Genomic DNA, 19,477 nt, shown 5'->3' on the forward strand with positions numbered 1-19,477 from the left:
ACTCGAGAGACTGAGCTAAATTTCTGCTCTATATGTATCACAGAGACAATTTCCTTATTTCGGCATACTTGGCAAGGGCGCCCACTGTGCCCAGTAAAGGAACTTATCCCAACCACCCTAGCCCTTCCACAAATATTACAACATGGAACGGAATTAGGTTTGTTAAGAGATCATCATGTATCAAATATTTCAAAATCGTCGCTAAACTTGTCTGAGGCTGAATTTTGTATGCACGTGTATGAACACATGCAGGTGTGCTGAGTTTTGTCGTTTCTGACTTTACACGCAATAAGTCAGCATGGAGTCTAAGGCTGCGTTCCACGTTGACGCGGCAATCTGAACACTAATGCTCGTTTTCCAGATAATCTCGCGCCGAAAACCAAGTCTCGCGATAAGCCGTTTCGTCTAGCCGCCAGGGGGCCGTGACGACCCCGACACATATCCTGACGTCGAACCCGTGCACGCGCTGGCACGAGCAAGGCTCCAAACACAAACATCAAGATAACCAATCCCAGGTCAGCTTATTAACCAGTATGCGCAAGAACTGATTTTATGATCCGATAAATTGCAAACAACTTTGAGAGATATCTTTCAAAGAGATACGGGTTTCTTTTTCTGGAGGCTCTGGTACACTTCTAACTCCCCCCCCCCCCCCCCCCCCCCCCCCAAACCCTGGCAAATATTCTCAGTTTGAAGTCCCTGAAATCAAACAGAGCGTTAAAGGTAGAATCACACCGTATTTGATGTAATAAATTACCCAACAAAATATGCCCATGGAGCAAGTGCATGTTTACACTTATTAAATCAGTCTGTGGTGGCAGTCTTCCTACAGACGGAAAAAAAGAAAGAAATGTTTTATTTAACGACGCACTCAACACATTTTATTTACGGTTATATGGCGTCAGACATATGGTTAAGGACCACACAGATTTTGTGAGGAAACCCGCTGCCGCCACTATATGGGCTACTCTTTCCGATTAGCAGCAAGGGATCTGTTATTTGCGCTTCCCACAGGCAGGATAGCACAAACCATAGCCTTTGTTGTGCAAGTGGTTTACACCTACCCATTGAGCCTTGCGGAGCACTCACTCAGGGTTCGGAGTCGGTATCTGGATTAAAAATCCCATGCCTCGACTGGAATCCGAACCCAGTATCTGCCAGCCTGTAGACCGATGGCTAAACCACTACGCCACCGAGGCCGGTTCCTACAGACGGAGTAAGGACGTTGAGTTCAATCTCGAGTGGGAGTCGTCTTGTAGATAAAACACCTGACAGTGATTCGTGGAAACAACCTTGTTAATACCCTTTTGACTCGACTTCGTGCAGAGATACGATTTTGATTAAGATAACAGGTTCTGTCGTTCATACATTTTGTTATGTACATCATTAATTGAATAATGGCTACGTAGACATACATCTGGACAGCATATTAAAGGGACATTCCTGAGTTTGTTGCATTGTAAGATGTTTCCGACTAATAAAATATTTCTACGATTAAGCTTACATATTAAATATATTTTCTTGTTTAGAATATCAGTGTCTGTATATTCAATGTGTTTCTGGTCGTCTTAATATTTGTAAGAAGCTCAAACTGGATTTTATCTGCAAATAATTTCCTAAAATTTTTTTTTTAGGAAATAAAATAAAATTTAATCTAGTACAAATATTATAACGATCACAAACACATTTAATATACAGCCACTAATATTTTATGCAGAAAAATATATTGTCTATGTAATTACAATCGTTAAAAAGTCTCTGTTCGATTACATCTTAAAAATTGCTGCAAACTTAGGAATGTCCCTTTAAAATAATTGTTTGTTCAACGATACCACAAGAGCACATTGATCTATTAAATCCACACGTTTTTTTATAGTTGACACGAAGTCTCAAGGCATTTTTCCATTAGATGCAAGGGATCTTTTTTTTATACACTTTCGCACTGAAAGAAAATACATACATGTTTTTGTTTTTGTTTTTTTAAAGCAGTCGTGGGATACTTGTTGAACGGATCCATCGATGACGCACATTTGACGCACGCACCTCAGACAAGCTACCTTGCTACTAACAGAAAAAATGTAGCGGGTAACCCGGTTTTCTTTCTATGACTATATGTCGAAATTACCATATGTTTGACACCCAATAGCCGATGAATAAATCAATGTGCTCTAGTGTTGTCGTTAAACAAAACAAACTCAGACGAGCACTCTACTGACTGAGCTAGATCCCGTCCTGTATTTGTAGTTGATGTTCGCTGTTTGTAGTGTTTATTAATCCGCTTGTGGCAGTGAGAGTCAGCTGAAGACGAAAATGCACGGAATCTGTGTGACCCTGCCTTTAGTAGGTCAACTACCGTGTAACCGTGCCTTTAACCGTGAAGGTCTATAACCGCAGAGCACAAGGTGTTTTAAATTTCCACTCGCTTGTCTTGCGGTGTTCACATCTGCTGTCTCTGTAGCGAGTCGTGGTCGCGGGTCATGGCGGGAGTTCCTGGTTCCACGAGTCGACAGCCATTGTCTGATTCTAACCAGCTGGCTGGACGACGGCAAACATTCTGTCAAAAACAGTATATGTGTATGTGTTGCCTGGTTTCCGTAAAATATGTAACAGGTCACCAACCGAGGCATAGGAAAGACGTTAGGCAAAGCTGTGATTGCTTCCATGATCCACTATCAGGTGCTCGTCTGCTAGTAGATCCTAAACAGGATGTTTCAATCCCTGCACTGCCTGTAGGAGGACTGCCAATCACAAGACTAGCTTAGAAAACGAAACCTGCACATGATAGAGCTCAATGCAATATAATATATATATATATATATATATATATATATATATATATATATATATATATATATATATATATATATATAGGTATCGTGACATTGACTCATGAATCACTATAAAAAAAAGTGATAATATCAGATGTTCGCAAAAGATGAGCATATCCTGTCCCATCGGTGACACAGCCTATAACCATGAAGAACTTTATTTTGTTTAACGACACCACTATACTAGAGCACATTGATTTATCATTCATCGGCTATTGTATGTCAAACATTTGGTAATTTCGACAGTAAGTCTTAGAGACAAAACCCGCTACATTTGTTTTTCATTGATAGTAAGGGATATTTTATTAGCACCATCCCACAGTCAGGATAGTACATACCACGGCCTTTGATATACCAGTAGTGGTGCACTGGCTGGAACGAGACCTACAACCATCAAGACCATAACTGAAATGTACATGATTTTCACGAAAAAGATGAATAGGCATGTACACGGTCAAAATAGGGTTTTACTCAGTGATGTGTTATATCGTGAAATGTCCTTTGAGATTCTGCCATAAAACTTTCAAAAGGGGAAACCCAGATATGTATTATCATACACAAACTACATTAAATTTTATAGCTGAGGCTAAGAAGGATTTATTTCAAGATGCTGTTCAGAATAACAAACCTTCAAATTTCTTGTGGAATCATTTCAAAACATTATCTGGAAAACGATCAGGGTTACTTATGCCTTCAGAGTTAAAAATAAATGACAGTTTGGTTACTAATGCAAGTGACATTATACAAACTTTAAATGAGCATTTCATTAACATCTCACAGACTATTGACACAAAACCTTTTACTCTCGAAAATCACACTATACTTCAGGATTATCTTAGAAACAAAATAGTAAATAACATGCCATTTAAAATACCACATATCTGTCTACACGATGTGATAAATTATATAACAACATTAGACTCATCAAAGGCAACCGGTTTAGACGGCACTGGGCCTGGAATATTGAAGCTTAGTAATCACACACTAGCTCCACTCATCGTACACATAATCAACTTCAGTATTGCTGATGGAACCTTCCCATGTGCATTAAAAATTGCTAGAGTCACTCCAATATATAAAAGGGGTGATAAAGACAAAGCAGAAAATTACAGACCTATCTCGATTTTACCAACTATAACAACAATATTTGAGAGGCATATCTCAAATCATCTATATAAATACTTGACTAAATATAACCTCCTACATGATGCTCAGTCTGGTTTCCGTGAAAAACACTCATGCCAGACTGCATTGGTACACCTAATTGATCAGTGGATCTTGTCTATCGATAATGATAACATGGTAGGAACCATTTTCCTAGATTTAAAGAAAGCCTTCGATCTTGTAGATCATTCTATACTTCTTTATAAACTGAAGCTTCTAAATTTTTCTGATCAAAGTCTCAAATGGTTTACTTCCTATCTACAAAATCGTCAGCAGATTGTCAAAGTTGGGAACTTACAATCCTCATCACAGCAAGTACTGACCGGTGTCCCCCAAGGCTCAATTCTCGGTCCACTACTATTTATTATCTACATAAACGATATGCCCTTGTATGCCAAACACTGCCATATAGTTAAATTTGCAGGTGGATTTATTGGGCATTCAAAAGTGGTGCACAAATAACAATATGGCTCTTATTCTTCAGAAAACAACTTGTATGTTAGTAAGTACAACATACAAAATAGCCAGGCAGCACTCAATACAAATTACACTAAACAATGAAAAACTTAATGCAGTAAAATCGCAAAAGGTACTTGGTGTTTATATAGACGAGTCACTGACCTGGACAGTACACATTAGAAAAGTGATTTCAAAATTGGCCTCGACTATCTCACTTCTCAGGAGACTTAATATATACTTAAATCAAGCTGCCAAAACAGTTTTCTATAATGCATACGTTGTTCCAATTCTCGACTTTGCTGCTACTGTTTGGGGACACTGTGTTAAGGAACAAGTGGTTTAAATTCTAAAAATGCAAAAACGTGCAATGAGAATAATTTTAAACAAACCATTAATAACTCCATCTAAAGACATGTTCAGGGAACTAAATAGTTTACCTTTCCCTGACAGAATAAAATACCACATCGGCATAATGGTATATAAAGCACTAAATGGCTTCTCCCCAGAATACATTACATCTCGCCTTACCCCAATATCTGAAACCTGTAATTATAACCTAAGATCCTCTAACAAAAACAAACTTCAGCTACCAAGGCCTCATACTGAAGTATATAAAAAAATCCTTCAGTTACTCAGGTGTTCAGATATGGAATACAATACCCCTTGATATTAGACACCAGACCGGCCTCGGTGGCGTCGTGGCAGGCCATCGGTCTACAGGCTGGTAGGTACTGGGTTCGGATCCCAGTCGAGGCATGGGATTTTTAATCGAGATACCGACTCCAAACCCTGAGTGAGTGCTCCGCAAGGCTCAATGGGTAGGTGTAAACCACTTGAACCGACCAGTGATCCATAACTGGTTCAACAAAGGCCATGGTTTGTGCTATCCTGCCTGTGGGAAGCGCAAATAAAAGATCCCTTGCTGCCTGTCGTAAAAAGAGTAGCCTATGTGGCGACAGCGGGTTTCCTCTAAAAACAGTGTCAGAATGACCATATGTTTGACGTCCAATAGCCGATGATAAGATAAAAAATCAATGTGCTCTAGCGGCGTCGTTAAATAAAACAAACTTTACTTTTCTTTAGACACCAGAAGTCAGTTGCGAACTTTAAATCCAGCCTGAAACAATATCTCATGAATGTTTATTTGGCTGATTAATTTTTATTCTATATAATAATTACGTTTTGAGACTTTAGTGTCAATATTACACAACTAACAGATGTCTGTTAAATGTAAGATTTCTCTAGTCAATATGTATGTATGCATTATTATAACAATATAGTACTTGTGCTAAACCTGTCACCCTCATTAAATAAAGTTATTATTATAATTATTATTATTATTATTATTATTATTATTATAACTGAATCATAACTGCATTCGTCTCTTACTCCGTGAATAAAACGATCCCCTTCCTAACTCCTGTAGTAAAATGTGTATGCCCTACACGCTCACACAATAATCTCATGTACGACATAAACACAACACAAAAGACACGTGTTGATACGGATATGTTTAATACGCGTTCTGCAACATTCAGCAATACCGACGCCACACACACATACACGCTGCAACAGCTGCTTGGTGTGTTGTGTTCGAGTGCACGAGAAACACGTGTTCCCGTAAGTAGTGCGATAGATAAAGGCCATGTGTTAAGACACTACCAGTCGATAAGGTGAAGCCCCGGATTAAGTTGCACCATGTGCAATAACACCGTCTCGACAATTATTAGTACAATCGGGGCGATGCGCAAGTTTATCGTAACTCAAAGACAGATCCGTGTCTATATAACATGGCATTGAGGATTTTTTGTTTTGTAATCAGTAACGTATTGCAGAAACCGTATGGCTGTAGACATTGATTTCATGTTAAATATAACCGCTGCAGTACCTGGTGTTTATGTTCAGTCTTTTCCTGATGATGTCTCTCATAGTTCAGTATAGAGTGGCGCATTACAATTTTTTAAATTTATGATGCTTGTATTTATATATTAAATTTCATTATTCTGTAATGAGGTGAGACTTTAATAAACTGTCTGTCTATTAATAGTATATTAACGAAACATTGAGAAAATTCAGTGGTTGAGACAGAGACTTTGATTTCATATTATGTATTAAAATGTGTAATTTCCGAATAGCGTACGAGATTGGGGGGGGGGGGGGGGGGAGGCAAGGGAGCTGCGCAGTGCTGACTCAAATCGTCAAATTCCGATAAGAACAATAAAGAGATTCGGGCAAAATGAGCTGAAACATTTTCACCATGTATTGCCATCATTCTACCCACAATATTAAGTTGTAATCCATGAACGACATACAGTGAATCGTTTGCAACTCTATATTGCTGTTAGGTAGGAATACTAATGCGAATTAATGTTGTTATGCAGATTCGGGCATTTTCCTTTAATTAGGTAAAACATCTGTCTGCGTCTCCCCCTCCCCCCCAAAAAGGGAGCCCATAGGCCTGTATAATTTCCTGTCTGCGATTAATTCCTACAAGTATAAACATCTTCGTGCACTTACTAATATCGGTATATCCCCCCCCCCCCCCCAAAAAAAAAAAAAAAAAAAAAAAAAAAAAAAAAAAACCCAGAAAAACCCACACATCCCCACCCCACACAAAACCACACATAAGCGTACTGGTAAAAAGACATACACCAGTGCCGTACCTAGGATTTTTTGTTGGGGGGGGGGGGGGGGGGCAACTGAGTAGTTAATAGTCTAAAAGTCCTTAGAGGTTAAGAAGAGAATTTTCTTTAAGTTTCTATAATGCTTTCCGGATTTAGCCCCCCCCCCCCCACCCCCACCCCGCAAGCTACGGCCCTGTACCCATTAACAGCAAATTCCGTGTATAATATTAAAAACAGAAATATATATCCTATAACTACTTATGTATTTGCTTGAAGTCTACAAATGAAGTATCTCCGAATAATCGTTAATTTAAACGTAGTACTAAAGCATTTATAAACAAAACCATTCTCGCCCATTTCAAGTAAATTATTACTACATACGGAAACCTTTAAACACAGATAAAACTTACTAATCGCATGTATAAAGTCATTATGGAAATTACCAGATATTAAACTTGACATTGATGTAAGCGATGTGCCATGAGAAGAGTACAACCTGGGTTAGAGAATGCGACGTCACGTGACTCTGTGAACACGATAACTGTATCGGGATTGGCTAGTTATCTAATTATCCACTTAGTGAGTAATGACGCATTTCCTCACGATGGCCTGGTCGTCTCCGCCCTAATTGGACGATAAAGCGCAGGTCACATGGACATCAAACGATTTAATACGTACGACGTTATGTCATCTGTGTAATGTCAAAGCCATTGTGATACTTAAAGGGAGTTTCTCCTGTTTGTAGACATTAACATCGACAGTGAATTAATTTTACTCACGTTTATGGTGGCATGGAACTGCCATCGACATAACGACATAATTAAGATGGCGTTATGTGAATGTAACGATATAATTAAGCCAACATAATATAAAAATAATAAAATTTCCGTTACATTCATTACAATTTACGTTATCCAATGTCTATGAGTCGTGTTATGGAGCGACAGAAAAATATAAAATGTGTGATACTAATAAAATAACAGCAAAACGTTGACATTTTGGTGGAGTGTGATCATCTCAAGCCGACGAGAAATGATATATTTGGCAACAGAAATGTTTTGGAATCTTTTAAATTCCATCCAGAATTGTAAAGTTTTTTTAAATACTTTGACTTCTATACAAAGTTTTAAAACATACTTACCTTGATTTTATGTATTGTATTATACTTTTCACCCACAGCTCCTTACACTGTGGTTTTACATAAATATATATAAATAGTATTTTCATATACTTACCATGTGTGACACCCAATAGCCGATGTGTATTTTTGTGCTGGGGTGTCGTTAAACATTCATTAATTCATTCATCCCATCATATTTTATTACGCCGCCAAAGATTTTTATGTCAACATAGACATATCTATATTTTATAGTTTATAGTTTTATTTATTGTAAACACAATACTTTTTAAATATTTCTTATAGTCTTATAATAGTTCTAAAATCTCTCATAACTCCATAGGAGTCATTTGTGTACTTTTACTGCTGTATTAGTGTGTTATTACTGTTGAACTCTTGGTTTTATTTTAATCTGTACACAAGGTGAGACGTAAATAATGAATTTACCTGTCTATAAAATGGGGATACGGACATTTGCCCCCCCCCCCAGGACATTTGCCCCCCAGTCCAAAAATGGATAGGTGGACATTTGCCCCCCAGTCGAAATGATGGCTAGGACATTTGCCCCCCAGTAGAAATGTTGGCTAGGACATTTGCCCCCCAGTAGAAATGTTGGCTAGAACATTTGCCCCCCAGTTGATATCTACTATATTGATAAAATGAAACAAAAACACTAAATATTGTGAACAACTTTATTTTCATTTTGAGCACATGTTGAAAAAGCACATTAGAAAGCACATGGGTATGGGTTAGGAGTTAGGGGTTAGGGTTAGGGGTTAGCGGTTAGGGGTTAGGGGTTAATGGGTATGGGTATGGGTTAGGGGTTAGGGTTAGGGGTTAGCGGGGTTAAGGGTTAGGGTTAGGGTTAATTAAGAACTTAGTAAACACAGTAATTTAAGTTGTTAATTAAACCAATTTTTCTACTGGGGGGCAAATATCCTAGCCAACATTTCTACTGGGGGGCAAATATCCTAGCCAACATTTCTACTGGGGGACAAATGTCCTAGCCAACATTTCTACTGGGGGGCAAATGTCCTAGCCATCATTTCGACTGGGGGGGGGGGGGGGCAAATGTCCACCTATCCATTTTTGGACTGGGGGGCAAATGTCCTGGGGGGGCAAATGTCCTGGTTTCATAAAATGTGGTAGGAAAAAGGAGAGGTGTGTTTTGGAGCATGACCTCCATGATAACCCACCCCACCCTAACCCACCCCCGACTACGTCAGTGACCACACAGTGTTTCCGTGGTCTGACCATAACGTTGGTCTTTGTCTTTTAAGATATTTGTGGTGTGTGACGTTGATATGCGTTATTGTGTGTTTCATGAACGACACTAATTCACAGCTGTGTTCTAGTTACAATTTTAAAATTGTTGTAGTAATGTTGATCATCGTTTACTTTTGTTTGACAATACATAATCGATGTGTCTTTTTGTTGGGGTTAAATATTCATTCGTTCGTTCGTTCTTTCGTCCGACCGTTCGTCCTTCCGTCCATCCGTCCGTCCCTCCCCATATCCACCCATCCATCCATCCGTCCATCCGTCCGCCCGTCCGTCCATCCATCCATCCATACTTTCATTCATTCATTCATTCATTCATTCATCATTCATCCATCCATCCATCCATCCATTCATTCATTCTTTCATTCATTCATTTATTCATTCATATCCTCTCTCAAACATTTTCAATAGACGTATTCTTACCTCCTTCATTCCAACAGATTCTAAACCTTCATCAGAAACCGAAACCGACCAAAGATGACCCATTATATTAATAGCCATGACATGATTAGAACATCATCAAAAACATGACTGTACGTAAGTCATCCCGTTATAAAACAGGGCCTACAGTTATTTTTGTGCATCATCCCACATCTGGTGTAACAAAGGCCGTGGTATGTACTATGCTGTTTGCGTGATGGTGCTACAAAAGATCCTTTGCTGCTAATCGCCCATGAAGTGGCTACAGCGGGTTTTCTCTCTCAAATTCTGTGTGGTCATTAACCATATGTCAGACGCCATATAACCGTAAATAAAATGTGTTGAGTGCGTCGTTAAATAAAACATTTCCTTCCTTCCTTCCTTCTTGTGCAGCATCGTATTTTTAGAAATATATTTAATAATATCAGGTTCGAATTTATGAAGGGTCCCAGGAGGCCAGGCTCCGTATTCATAAACGTACTTAAGTCAATGTATGATACCTAAATACATACTTAAAGTACATAGATAAGTATCATACAATGACTTAAGTATGTTTATGAATATGGAGCCAGATCACTATGTTTTTATGGTTTGGGTACGAAAACGCATCATCTTGTTAGTTGAAACCTGCAAATTACAGTATATTAATATTGCACCTACATGTACGTCATTCCCTATTCGTTAAAAAACTGGATCTTTAAATGAATAGGCTAAACTTAAATCTATTGAAAAACAAACCGAATTTTTAACGAATACTGTAACATAATATATATGTAGGCCCATCTCTCAGACATACACAAATCAAAAGCTTTTGCTTATTTACCTCCGTCTGAAAATGAATACACAAACAGGAATACACTTATGTAACTTAAGATTTTACTCAACTGATAAAAACTGCGCAGTATGTTTTGTTTGAAAAATCTTACCTTGAAATTTAGCTTGTCTCGTCCACACTGACAGTAAAATCCAGACGAGCTGACACAAGACACCAATAACGCAATCCATCTTACCATCTTAACATAACAGTGTTGACTTTTAACTGTTTTTCAAGTCGTCTCTAAATCCCGAGTGTAGCGGAAATACCTCGCATGTGTGTACAGTGGTTGACGAAAACACTGGCCAATGATGAAGTGCCGCTACAAAAACCACCGAGCGCTCACCGAGGAAATATTTGATACCAAACTCCGCTCACTGTTAGTTCACTTAGAGATCGAGTGCGAAAATAGGCCATGTTCCACGTACGTAGTCGGCGAGGTCTTTAAATATGTTGGTATTCTTGTGTTACACTTTATAAATAAGCAGATGCAATATAGCGGCGCGTGGGGCTAAGGAGGTGCCGTCACGACTTTAGGGGCATTGATGGAACCTAATTTTGTAAATATGTATTTATTATAATTTGCTGTTTTCATTATAACGCTTATAACCATAAGTTGTAAACAATAAAGAACAAGGACTTGAACTTGTTTTCAAATTTTAATACAATCGATTAGAAGGAAGGAAATGTTTTATTTAAAGACGCACTCAAAAACTTTTATTTTACGGGTATATGGCGTCGGACATATGGCTAAGAACCACACAGATATTGAGGAAGGAAACCCGCTGTCGCCACTTCATGGGCTACTCTTTTTTTCGACTAGCAGCAAGGGATCTTTTATATGCACCCTTCCATAGATAGGATAGCACATTCCACGGCCTTTGATGTACCAGTTGTGGTGCACTGGCTGGAACAATCGATTGAAAAGATCACAAAAGCACACCCCCGCTACCCCTTGTTGGACAGACTTGCTGGGGAAATCAGAGGACATGTCAAAGACCATAAGTGCACGACACAGAGAGGGATGGGTCAACCCCTCCCCCCAGAGTTGGAGTAAATCTTCGCAATCGGGGAAAAACGATGGAAAAGTTCGAGCCAAATGACCTTCACTAAAACGTTTCCTTATTCAGGCATTTTTGATTAAGTGGGGCACAAATCAACCTGTCCCCTACACAGATTTGAACCCGTACGCCTATGCCCAAGATGGACTACCTTGAACCTTTAATGGATGTAGGTACGTATCAAATGGCTGACTGACTGATTGCTTAGGCGATTGGAAAACATCCTTCTGCTACATAGACTACTCTAATTAACAAATCAGTGTGTGTACGTATGTATGTATGTGTGTGTGTGTGTGTGTGTGTGTGTGTTTGTTGTGTGTATGTGTGTGTGTGTGTGTGTGTGTGTTTGTTTGTGTATATATGTGTGTGTGTGTTTGTGTATGTAGTGTGTGTGTGTTTGTGTGTGTAGTGTAGTGTGGTGTGGTGTGTGTGTGTGTGTGTGTGTGATTATGTGTGTTTGTGTATGCGTGTGCGTGTATGTGTGGTGGTGGTAGTGGTTGTGTGTGTGTGTAGCGTGTGTGTGTGTGTGGCGTGTGTGTGTTTGACGTGTGTGTGTGTGTGTGGCGTGTGTGTGTTTGACGTGTGGCGTGTGTGTGGTGTGTGTGGCGTGTGTGTGTGTATGTGTCACTGTGTGTTTGTGTATGTATGTGCGTGTATGTGTGGTGGTGATGGTGGCGTGTGTGTGGTTGTGTGTGGCGTGTGTGTGTGGTGTGGTGTGTTTGTAGTGATTTTGTTATAAATACTTTTACTCATTCAGACAGGGTAACACATACCACGGCCCCTCAGTCGAAGAAAACTGATCGACTAAGAACAGTCCGACTCTGAGATGCGGTCCAACCACTGAGAGTGGACATATGTCGATTAGTGGAGGGATGTGAATCGTGAAGAGTGGTATCGTAAGAACAGTGACTACGATATAACTGAAGACATATGTCGTGGTACTATAAGAAGAGTGGTATGCTTGACTAAGAACAGTCCGACTCTGAGATGCGATCCAACCACTGAGAGTGGACAGATGTCGATTAGTGGAAGGATGTGGTTCGTGTTGCTACTATAAGAATAGTGGTATGCTTGTGGAAACAAAACAATGGAACACATGATATTGTCGACTAAGTTAATTCACTACCGGCATAGCAATGTTTACATACCATACAGTTATGGCATATGGGATTAAATACCAGTAAAGTGAGACTCTGTTGACTTCCTGTCACGATGGGGACGGGATTCAGCTTAGCCTGTTTAGCGCTCGCATGAGGTGCTTGCGTCGCAGAATCGAACCACCTAAGTAGATCCGTTCAACTGATTGGGTTTTTCTCATTCCAACTATTGCAACACAACTAGTCAAAAGTCGTGGTATGTCGTTTACTATCTGTGGGAAAGTGCATATAAAAGATCTCTTGCTACATTAAGAAAATGTAGCAGGTTTCCTCTGTTGACTATGAGTCAGAATTACCAGATATTTGACATCCAATAGCCGACGATTAATAAATCAATGTGCTCCAGTGGTGTCGTTAAACAAAACAAACTGTACGAGGGTTCTGGTAGCTGCTGCGATTTGCTGTTACCTTTTATGTGGTTCTTGTTTATTCACACTACTACATTTACGTCTAATTAAGGTTAACCTCATACATGTCAATTCATTTCATAAACATTTCCCATTAAGGTTCAAGCACGCTGTCTGGGGCACTAATATGACTTATCGTGGATGTGTGTTCCATCGCGGAGCACTCACACGTGATTGAACAGATACTGGAATAATATGAACCTGTCGGCCACGGACTGGCTCCTGGTCTCGACACCGCGCCGGTAAGACTGGTTTCGGTACAAGTATATCGCGGAAGCAGATATTTCAAAGAGTACTAGTCCAGTAAAAGACTGACTGATGTCTCCGTTTATAACCTGATCGTGTCTAGACGACACCTAGAGAAATACATTCATCAACACTGATGTTACCAGCTGATACATGAATGATTTTAAAAATATATATTATACACTACTACTGCCACTACCACTACCATTACTACGATGATGACGACAGCGACAATGACGACGACCACCACCACTACTACTACTATTACTACTACTACTAGTACTAGTACTACTACTACTACTACTACTACTACTACTACTACTACTACTACTACTACTACTACTTCTACTACTACAACCAATAGTAATTATATTGCCAATAATAAATAAATAAATAAATAAATAATGAATGAATGAATGAATGAATGAATGAATGAATGAATGAATGAATGAATGAATGAATGAATGAATAAATAAATACGAAAGCCATAGCATTACCCACAGAGTTGTTATTTGGGAATACCTGTTGCGATAAAATGTATCAATCTACAGGCCCGTAGCCAGGATTTTGAGAGGAGGGTCGTTTAGGCTTATGGTGAGTCAATTTTGCGTTGACGAATATTGTAAAAAAAAAGTCACCGATAAGGGGTCGGGGGGGGGGGGGGGGGGGGGGGGGGGGGAGGGGGGGGGGGGGGGGGGATTGGGGAGGGGGTGGAGGGGGGTCGACAGGCCTAAACAGGCCTAAAATATACCAAAACAGTAAAAAAAACGTATGACAGAAGCTGTACATAACGATTACGAAGCTACCATTATCATATTCAATACTGCACCTCTGCACAAGACTAATTCAAGAAGAAGTTATGATAGTCGTGGGGTTATGTGCCATGACTCACTGTCAGATAATTTGTCTAAAGAGGACATCTAATCTTGACCTCGGTATATGGCTCCAACTCCGGCTGTAGGTTTTTTTCTCTCACTTTACAGGTAAACATTCTATATCTAAGCTATACCCCGCCTTTGTACAAGACAGAGTTCAAGGAATAATTTTGAAATATACCTAACATCGTCAAACAATCTGTCTGAGATATTTTACATTATTATAACGCACTCAAGATGCTTCTCCCTATTTCCAGTCAAAGAATTCTATACTTGTGAAACGAAGGGTGAATTCAACAAACGACAATGCTGAAGGAAATGCTACTAATTATGACATCATCACTATGACGTAAGACCGAATAACCGTGCGTGTAGTGACAGACACAGACATCAACTGCTGATGTGTTTAGTGACGAGGTTATGAAAACACGTGCTACACCCCGCGTGTACTGCCAGACTCTCACAGATTAGCTAACACTAAATGCTTGAACTGTGTCTAATCAACATTCCCGGAGAGTGTAGTTGATCGTACAGATCGCTATCATGAACTGCTCGACTTCGTAACAGACATTACCAGACAACTGGCCATTAGTCCGACGTCAGGGGTCGAAACATATACCAGTCCGCTTATCCGAAAATAGTGCCCTTTGAACCGCAATAGTAAAACGTGACTATTGCAATTGAACATGGAATAGTTAAATACGTGCGTGGTGTTTCCCTTTATGCTTGTTCGGCTTCTACAGTTGTCTCGCCCAGTATATAATTAATATTGTTTCTTTCGTTTGACGGAACGAATTAGAAAGTAACTATTTTCTTCTTGGTCGAAGTACATAAAGTTGGTAATTTGCATAAGTGTTTGGTAGGGGGCGCTGTTAGTGCACTATATAAGGAGGTGGCAATGTGTTTTTTATCATCTCGGTTGTGGTGCACGCAATTTACACTGTTTTGAAAGTATCTCGCATTAATTGTGCGTTGTTTTTTTATAGGTTGGCGAACCGTGAGAATACGTTTTTGAAGGTGAACAGCCACTGGAGGGGTAACGGCCCATTATAATTCGTTTAGAGGTTTACGTTGTAAGAGTGGTTTTTAGACTGTTGAGTGTTTTATTATGGAATAAACTGTGGTACATCTGTATGTGCGCCACACAGTATGCCATTTACTAGTCGTTTTGTTTTATGTACAGAGGGGGGTGAAGGAGAATGTTACTACAGTGAAACCTTTCAAAACCGGGCCCTCTGTAAACTGGAACTCCCTCTAAACCGGACGTTTTTCGCGGCCCCTTTTTAAATATATGTACAGAAGAGAACCTTTCTAAACCGGATACCTCTTAAACCCGGACGTTTTACTTAGTCAAGAGGGTGTCTGGTTTTGAGGAGTTCCACTGTATTGGTATTATATTAAGTTTGTTCTAGAGTTACCGGTACCAGTATCTATAAATCAATAGTACAATTTCAGACGAAAGAGTACTCTTTAAAAAAAAAAAAACCCACTACCTTTCCTTTGCACGCCCATCCCGGACTTAAAGGGACATTCCTGAGTTTGCTGCAATTTTTAAGATGTTATCGACTAACAGACTTTTTAACGATTGTAATTATATATCAAATATATTTTCCTGCATAACATATTAGTGGCAGTATATTAAACGTATTTCTGGTCGTTCTAATATTTGTACTAGCGTAAATTTCATTTTATTTCCTAAAATAATTTTGTTCGTACGTACGAAATTATTTGAAGACAAAATCCAGTTTGGGCTTCTTACAAATATTAAGACGACCAGAAACACATTGAATATATAGACATTGATATTCTAAAGCAGAAAATTTATTTAATATGTAAGTTTAATCGAAGAAATATCTTATTAGTCGGAAACATCTTACAATGCAGCAAACTCAGGAATGTCCCTTTAAAAAAAGTCACTACCATTCCTTTGCAACAGTGTTTAGAAATGGGAATGGAAACTCTTTTAACGCGCGTATATCCACTGAAGGTTCAGGCACGCCCATCCCGGACCTAACCTCTGACTTCGCCAGTGGCCAATACCGGAACGGGATTTAGAAATGTAAATTTCGACTGCTGGACATCTCTACAAATAGACTAGTATCTGACATCTGTGTAGACCGATACCTACTGTGTTAGTGTCAGTCTAGTATCTTCGTAGTCATTAGTCTCGATTAGCCGGGAACACAAACAAAAAAGGCTAGGAGTGTACATGCTGACCACCAATACCCGCTATCTGTTTATAGACTGATATCCACGGCCTTAGCTTCAGTCAAGTATCTGGTCATTGTCAGTCTCGATTAGTTCCCAACCTAAAAGATTAGTGAAGAAGATCTGTGTCTGCGAGGCTGTTAAATAATGAAGGTACTGAAGGAATCACCACTTTGCGCTTTGTCCGATCGTTACAAAAATCCCACTAACCACCTTTTCCCGGTCTAGTTTGTTTGTTTTCGTTAACGACACCACTAGAGCACATTGATTAATAATTAATCATCAGCTAGTGGATGTCAAACATTTGGTAATTCTGACGCGTAGTCATCAGAGGAAACCCGCTACATTTTTCCATTAGTAGCAAGGAATCTTTTACATGTATTTTCCCTCAGACAGAAAAGCACATACCACGGCCTTTGACGAGTTGTGGTGCACTGGTTGGAACGAGAAAAACCAATTAGTTTAATGGATCCGCCGATGTGGTTCGATCATTATCGCAGTGGGTAGAGCCCTTGCCTGACGTGCATCGACCGAAAGATCGAATCCCCGCAGAAGATCAATTTTCTGATTGTTTGTTGTTGTTTTTTGCACTTACAAGACCCTCTCCAGGACAAACATCATAACAATAACAACATTGACCACTACAATGATTATTAAGAATATAAACATTCATAACAAAGCCCATTGGTATATTTCTCGTTACAGTCAGTGAACCACGACTGGTCTATCAAAGGCCGTGGTATGTGCTATCCTATCTGTGGGATGCTGTATATAAAACATCCCTTACTATTAATGGAAAAATGTAGCGGGATTCCTCTCTAAGGTTATATGTTAAAATTACACGATGTTTGGCATCCAATAGTGGATGATTAATAAATCAATGTGCTTTAGTGGTGTCGCTAAACGAAACAAACTTTAACTTTTTGTTTGTGTGAAAGTATATATAAAACTCCCCTTACTGCCGTGTAGTTGGACTAGCCTGTGTGTTTTTCGCCATGGTTCAGTTGAGACATTTTACCATGGGTGTTGGAAAATACCAGCAACTTGAGCGGCCAGTGATATGCTAATTCGATTTCCAGCAAGAGGTGTATTATTTTAAAAGTTAGAGGTAGTGACAACGCCCATACATAACCTGTTCGCACGTTTCTTGAAAACACTGACGGATCAGTAATAAGCACTTCAAGCATTTTCTCGTTCCAGCCAGTGCACCACGACTGGTATATCAAAGGCCGTGGTATGTACTACCCTGTCTGTGGGATGGTGCATATAAAAGATCCCTTGCTGCTAATCGAAAAGTAACCCATGAAGTGGCGACAGCGGGTTTCCTCTCTCAGTATCTGTGTGGTCCTTAATCATATGTCTGACGCCATATAACTGTAAATAAAATGTGTTGAGTGCGTCGTTAAATAAAACATTTCCATCCTTCTTTCCTTATGGCAGCATGCACATCACAGCAAACCAAAACATCTTTCATACACGTCTTGAGCCCAACGTATGCGACAAGTACACTGGCAGTGGTTAGAGCAGCTGGGTTTTATGTGATAAGGGACCGGCCTCGGTGGCGTCGTGGTAGGCCATCGGTCTACAGGCTGGTAGGTACTGGGTTCGGATCCTAGTCGAGACATGGGATTTTTAATCCAGATACCGACTCCAGACCCTGAGTGAGTGCTCCGCAAGGCTCAATGGGTAGGTGTAAACCACTTGCACCGACCAGTGATCCATAACTGGTTCAACAAAGGCCATGGTTTGTGTTATCCTGCCTGTGGGAAGCGCAAATAAAAGATCCCTTGCTGCTAATCGGAAGAGTAGCCCATGTAGTGGCGACAGCGGGTTTCTCTCTCAAAATCTGTGTGGTCCTTAACCATATGTCTGACGCCATATAACCGTAAATAAAATGTGTTGAGTGCGTCGTTAAATAAAACATTTCTTTCTTTCTTTATTTGATAAGGTGAGAAACACACAAAACAACCGACCTTCTATCAAACAACACACACTATTAAATAAATGTACCGTTAATGTAATGGAAGCCAAGATCGTGATTTGTTTTCCCTAAATAAGGCTAACCTCCTGAACTCGACTGTTGTTGTTTAGATGATGTTTGAGATAAATGGTCGATAACTCTCGGTGATCACCTTCAGCTATTCCCCTTACTAACCAATCTTTCACGACCGGTATAGCATTCTTTTACCGGCCTCGGTGTTGCAATGGTTAAGCCATCTGACTACAGGCTGGTAGATACAGGGTTCGCAGCCCGGTACCGGCTCCAACCCAGAGAGAGTTCTTAAGGCCACTACAACATATTCTCTCTCACTAACCAACTAACAACTAACCCACATTCCTGGACAGACATCCCAGATAGCTGATGTGTGTGCCCAGGACAGCTTGCTTGAACCTTAATTGGATATTTACATAATAGGTTGAAATGAAATGAAAGCATTCTTTTGACATAAAGGAGTAGCCTATGTGGAAAGTAGGGAGGGACAATGTGTCCGTTTCTTTAAGAGTAAAACGAAGAGAATGCTATTCAAAGAACCCTAAAACTTCATATTTCTGCATTGCTTTTACTAACCTCTTTTAATTCTTCTACGTTTATTCTCCAGGTCTTGAAACCAAATATTCAGTTTTAAGTACAACACGCGCTTACCTGAAGATTAGTAGCGGCGATCAAACAGATCAATACCAGCAATAATTGTTCGTGGTACATGTAGCAAGAGAAATAACAATTAAGAAGTCGGACAATGGTAATAATTCGATTTTTTGTACCACGACCATCTGTTGCTGATATTGATTGCGACATGAACTCAACCCATGAACAT

The 19,477-nt window shown here is 39.7% G+C and overlaps 1 protein-coding gene across 1 annotated transcript in view; it reads right to left on the bottom strand.

The window, feature by feature from the left end:
* Nucleotides 1-11,056, bottom strand: part of LOC121382277 — a 38,288-nt gene extending 27,232 nt beyond the window's left edge. The window contains exon 1 of the mRNA XM_041511848.1: nucleotides 10,820-11,056. Coding sequence (XP_041367782.1) covers nucleotides 10,820-10,898 — 79 coding nt within the window. The 5' untranslated portion in view covers nucleotides 10,899-11,056. The remainder of the gene's footprint in view (nucleotides 1-10,819) is intronic.
* Nucleotides 11,057-19,477: the final 8,421 nt, after the last annotated feature.

The sequence above is a fragment of the Gigantopelta aegis genome, chromosome 9 (genome assembly GCF_016097555.1).
Source record: "Gigantopelta aegis isolate Gae_Host chromosome 9, Gae_host_genome, whole genome shotgun sequence".
NCBI lineage: Eukaryota > Metazoa > Mollusca > Gastropoda > Neomphalida > Peltospiridae > Gigantopelta > Gigantopelta aegis.